At 29.6% G+C, this 6096-nt stretch overlaps 2 protein-coding genes across 2 annotated transcripts; both read right to left on the bottom strand.

The window, feature by feature from the left end:
• Positions 1–8: 8 nt before the first annotated feature.
• EIN_017940 (Hypothetical protein) lies at positions 9–600 on the bottom strand (the record flags this gene model as incomplete). The annotated part of the gene is made up of 1 exon (XM_004257188.1): positions 9–600. A coding segment is annotated over one exon (592 nt), but the record flags the coding sequence as incomplete, so codon positions are not given.
• A 1921-nt stretch (positions 601–2521) lies between these two features.
• EIN_017950 (serine-threonine protein kinase, putative) lies at positions 2522–5786 on the bottom strand (the record flags this gene model as incomplete). Its single annotated transcript, XM_004257189.1, has 2 exons — positions 2522–3797; positions 3847–5786. The coding sequence occupies 2 exons, from the start codon at positions 5784–5786 to the stop codon at positions 2522–2524; spliced, it is 3216 nt and encodes a 1071-aa protein (XP_004257237.1).
• Between the last annotated feature and the right edge of the window lie 310 nt (positions 5787–6096).

Here is a 6096-nt window from a genome sequence, read left to right on the forward strand (position 1 = left end):
ATGCGTACCATTTTTAGAAATTTTACGACTTTTTATTTGAGTAATATTTGTAAACACTTGATCGTATATTATATTTTTTTCGGTTTCTATTTCGTGTTGATCTTTTCTAGTAATAACTTTGCAGTCTTTTCTATGTTGTAAAGTATTTATTATGATAGGCATTTTTGTTTTTGTAAATTGAACGTTCGATGTGTTTACAGTTTTTTCAACATGAGACTCAATTTGTGTTGTCGAAAACAAATTATTAGGACAATTGTAATTTGGTAATATATTTGAAGGATTATTTAAATTTTGAATTGACAAACAATGTTGTTGGTTAAACTCTCTGTGACAATTTGAATTATCACTTATATAGTTTGGAGAAATATAGTACGGATAATAGTGATTGGTAAACAATTGTGTATTGTTAAAATAACCATTTTGTATTAAGTTTGTTGGGTTATAATAATTGTATTGTGGTTGGTGAATAAAATCGTTTTGTGTGGTAATTTCTTTATCCCCAACTTGACTTAAATTATAATACATACCGCTAGTTGTGTTGTTGGCGTGTATAATTGGTAACATAATGACAGTGTAATTTAATAAGATTATAAATATCATTAATAAACAAAAAAACTCAAACTCATACTATATAAAATTATATTTATTTAATAAAAATTTATTTGGTTAAAAGTATGAAAACATGTGATTAATTAATGTCAATATTAAAAAGCCACGAAATATAATTAAATTACATTGAATAATAAAATATAATAATTTGTTAAGTTTTTTTTTTGAAAAATGGTAATAATGAATTAAAATTATGTGTTTAATTTATTGTTGTATTTATTTAAGGTTATAAATCGTTGTTTTTGTCAAAATATAAATAACAAATTGTTTTGATAAATTAATAATGTTTTCCCGTTTAATTAAAGGATTTTTACATATTATTGAAAAACATTAGAATATTCACTCTAAAATATTCACTCTAAAATATTTGATCCAAATTATTTGGCCCTTACACCATTCGAAAAGAAAATGAATACGTCCAATGTAGAGGCGAAAGCTTTTTGTTTGATAGAGTATTTGGATATAGAACGAAAAAACCAAGAAATTTTCGACTTGAACGAATGGTCGTTTTTCAATTGGAATAAGTTTTATTTCTTTTAATTCTGTTTAATGTTGTCTTAAACACAAGTTTATCATTTGTTTTTGTTTTTCACATCTTTTGTAAATGTTAAAAATGAAATGATATTTGAAATAATTAACAAAATGTCAATTAAGTTCAAAATAATGAAACCAAAAAAAATTGTTTCCACATGAATAAAATTTGTTATTAAAAAATTCCAAATGATTGTTACAATATGTTACAATTAAAATTATAAAATCCAATTTAAATAATAAAAAACAAAAAAAATAATTATTATGGTAATGAATTCATTAAATTAAATAATGTTTATAATTTATCAATTAATTGATTGGATACACACTATTTTGTAATTTCAAAGAATTTAATTCTTTTTATTTTAGGTTATCAATTGAACATTTTGAAACATCAACAAGATCAATTTTATCAAATACGTTTGTGTTAATGTTTAAATTTTTATTAAAATATACTTTTATTATAATGTTTAAAATACAGTAAAACCTGGATATTTTCTAATTTTTAGGGAGAAAAAACCTGGACATTTTATAAAACAATTTTTATACAAACAAAAATGTTATTATGTTTTGTAAATTATTGTAAGTTGTGGCATATTTGTCTGTGTGGTAAATCAATTATTCAAATTCTTCATTTAACAACTCCAGTACTCTTTTGGCGTAAAACATATCCATTTCATCTGTAAGATCCAACGAACCAAGCTTTTCGATTAAAGCTTTTAGTTCATCAGATATTTTGTTAATTTCAACTTCGTTGTGAGAAACATCTTCTTCTAATGCATCAACAACCGCATATTTTTCTTCTTCTGGTTCTATAACTTCTTCTATGGTAGTCGATTCTTGTATCAAGTTCATTCTTTTTAATTTAGATATATCTTTGTTCAAATCAGTTTCAATGGTTTCTTCATCGGTTGTGTTGTTTAATGGAACATCATTTGGAACCGAACTTGCAACAAAATATGGTGATTTGTCATTCTTACTGATTTTTATTTCTGTGATAACAAATATAAATTTTGTCGTTTGTTTTTTTGTTTTTTCTTTTTATTATTTTTTGGTTAAAAAATTTATCAAACAAATTTTATATTTTCTGAAACTAATAACAAAACCATTTTTACTATTATAAACAATCCAGTTTATAAAATATCCAACATTATAAAATATCCAGGTTTTACTGTATTTGAATAAATAAGTCATAGGTGACAAAATCTGCTTTTTATTTTTCAATAAATGAAAATTTTTTATTTTATTAATGAAACATTCCAATATTGTTTAAAGTATTTTAATTATATCTAATGTAACAAAGTTTCTTAAATTAATATAATGTTTTATATGTTCTAAACTAAAATAATATAAACTTTAAAAAAATAACTTAACAATAATATTATGCATCTTTGCTAATTTCTTCAAGTTGTTTTCTCATTCTTTGGTCTCTATTATTGATGAGTTCTTCTATTTTATCTTGACTGAATTCACCGTCCAAATCTTGATGGTTAGTTATGTCGTCGTTGAGTAAAATAACAATTTTGCCAACTTGGTCGAATGTTGGTCTATTTTTTGGTTCTTGTTCCCAACATTTTTTGACCAATTCCTGGTATTTCGGAGGCATACCATTCTCCAGTTTTAATCTTTTTCCAGACTCAACATGGTTTTTAATTTCAAAGACAGACCGAAGCTCGTTGTAAGGCTCGTCCTGGTAAAAGATTTCCCATGCAGTAATACCATACGAGTAAACATCACCTGCAAATGTGTACTCATCGTGGAATGTTTCAGGAGCAGCATAAATCGGGGTTCCAAGTCCTTTATCTTGTCCTTTACCGATCGTCCTTTTGGTGAATCTTGACGTACCAAAATCTGTAATTTTGATTGAACATGCACTGTTTGGATCCAATGAGTTAACAAGCAAATTGTCTGGCTTTAAATCAAGATGCATAATACGGTTCTCGTGCAAGAACTGCATTCCACGCGTTGTATCAAACAGCATCCTCACTTTCAATTTGTATGGAAGTTTGATGTAGTCTCTCTTGTCCTTACGCAAATACTCTCCAAGTGAACCCAAAACAAAGAACTGAATGACCATTGAGACTTGTGGAATGTATGTCACCGAACCCATATAACTCGCGATAAACGGATTTCGAAGTTTGCTCATAATTTCACATTCAGCAGTGACTTCTTTCTTTAGTTCCTTCATATCTTCATCACTTAGATTTTCCCACCTAAATTGCTTGACTGCGACTGGAACACTTCTATAGCTGCCAATATACACTTTACCCATTGCTCCTTCAGCTATGGGGAACTCTGACATATTCAATTCGTCCAAATCAATGTGTGTTGAACTCTCTGCATCTGTTTTAATAGTCATTTGATTGTGGATTTGTTTTCTGATGTTCTTTTTCAGGTTTTCCATTTTCTTTTCGTCGGAGTTTGTCCACTTTTCAAAAGTCTTGTCTTTGAGAAGATTTGATATTTCAATCAAGGTTCTCTTTGATTTACTGAACCACACCGTGTATGGGATCTTCAAATCACGGACTTTTGTTGAACAGAAAATGGTCACGTAAGAAGTCACTGTTTTTGTTGTTCGGGCAGAAAGAATCACAACTTGTGGCTCAAAGTGGAAAATGTATTTGGGGGAATTTGGAGTGTGGAATACGAGTAACATGCTAGTTATAAGTTTTCGCTTTGAACCAAACATTATATAATAAAACAAACTATTTGTTTCTGCTTAAGTTTTTCACTTCAATTTTTTCGAACCGAGTGTCCAAAATTTTTGTGGCTTGACTACCATTACCAAAGTCAAGATTTACAGGGTCCATTATATATTTCGCCATTTTACAAGGAGGTATTCTTGTAGATCCAGAAATGTAGAAATGATACATCGGTTGCTGTGTTTTGTATATATTGATATCAACCTTTTTGTAACGAAGGCTGAAGAACAAGAGAACGCCGAATATAATAACAAATACAAAAAATGCAAAAACAGAAGAAACAACAATTGAAGCTATTGCTCCACTTGATATAGTTACTTCAATACATGAAGTTCTATCATTTGGGTTGGTAATATAACCTTCATAACATCTACAATATTGGTTACAGTTTGTTCCGTTATCGCATTCTTCTGTCCTAATAAACTTATCATCGGAATCATACAAGTCATCAATCACTCCATTTCCACATACCTTTGCCTTACACAATCTCTCACTTGTTGGCTCAAAACCCCCTTTCACTAAGCATTGACAATTTTCTAAACACGCCTCTGTCCCAGCAATACACTCGTCAGTCGGGGCAGTTCCTCCGCTCAAACATTCATTTGTTATACAAAAGTGGTTTACAAGTGATCTCCCTTCCGTACAATGACAATATTGGTCACATCCAGGTGCTCCAAAATAACACAAATCAGTGTTATCTGTTTGCCATTTTTTGTTGTAAAAACATAATTTATGACAGTCGTCTCCTCCATACCCTGGGTTACATATACATGTTTTTCCACCGACAAAACATCTTCCTCTTGCTCCATTCGGGTCGTTTTCACCACAGTGGTCTGGACATATCACAGAAAATCGCAATTCAATAGAAATGCTTTGGTCTGTCGCGATCATAGCATATTCCCTTTTTTCTGGACTTCCATCAGTTTTAATGATAACTCCGCCATTTTGGCTCTCCGCTAATGCGCCATAACGCTGTCCTATCCAGAAATTAATACATTGATTTGTTTGTGAACCATCTTGGTTTTCATTTATTTTATGTTGTTGAAGCATATTGATTCTGTTTGATTTTGTCCCATCAATCAGCAAAGAGTAGTTCCCATTGTATTCTAATGTAAACAAAACACATTTGTACATTCTTTCAGGGAAACATATTGGTTTTGCAAAATATCCTTCTGCTTCAAATGGAAACCATAATTCAAAAACAGAGCCCAAATTCTCATGAAGTCGGTCTACAATTGTCTGGTTGATGTTAAAAAAAGGTTTGGCGTCTTTTCCAACTCCAGCATTCACCGTAATATTCAAATCCACATCACATAATTCTGAAATAGAGACAAACATATAATAGAAAAACTTTTTGTCTTTTTCAACATTTGGTGGAGGCATAAAAGGAATTCTAATTGCTCTTCCGTTGTAAGTAGAATTCAATGAAATATATGCCAAGCAATTTGCTTTTGGAGAACTTCTTTGGAAATTTGTAACATCAATGATTAAATTTTGATTACAAGTTGTTTTTTTGAACACTGAAAGTATGAGCTGTTCAACAATTGATTCGTTCATTTCAAACTTGAACCACTTCCCAATACGGTACTTCTGTTTATTGTAACAGAAAGAATAATCTACATCACTACTTTCATTTAAAGTAAAATCAACTGTCTCATTTAAAAACAATTCAACGATATCATCTTCTTCGGGTAACCAAGACGTTTTATTAATTCTATTTGTGGACCTGAAACATGTGAAGTTACTGTTGATAAAAACAGGCTTTGATATGTTTACAGTGTCTATCATCGAACAGTGCAAGCATGAGTTATCTTGGTCATAATTCTCAGAACAATTATTTTTACAAGAAAAGTCTGCTACACAGTCTGAACAACCTTCTGAGCACTGAAAAGCAATGGATTGTGATAACATTAGACTGAGTATTAACCAATTGTGAAACGACATTCAATAAGTTTAATAGATATTTTCTTTCTTTAATAATACCAAAAAGTTGAGTTTGTGAACAAACCACTATCGTCTTCTGATACACCGTGCCTAATAATATGAATAACCAAATAAATAAAAATACAATTAAAATTTAAGAAACCTTTTGTTCTAAATATATATTTTTAGTACAACTTGTTTAAACTTTCTCCAATTTTAGTGAAAATACAAAACTGTATTTTTGATAAAAAAGTACACTCCATGATAAAAAAATAATCCAACAATGTACTTTTCTTTCTATAATTAGTTAAAATTGATAGATAACATCAAA

Source organism: Entamoeba invadens, assembly GCF_000330505.1.
Source record: "Entamoeba invadens IP1 unplaced genomic scaffold scaff_1105074724629, whole genome shotgun sequence".
In the NCBI taxonomy this organism is placed as follows: Eukaryota; Evosea; order Mastigamoebida; family Endamoebidae; genus Entamoeba; species Entamoeba invadens.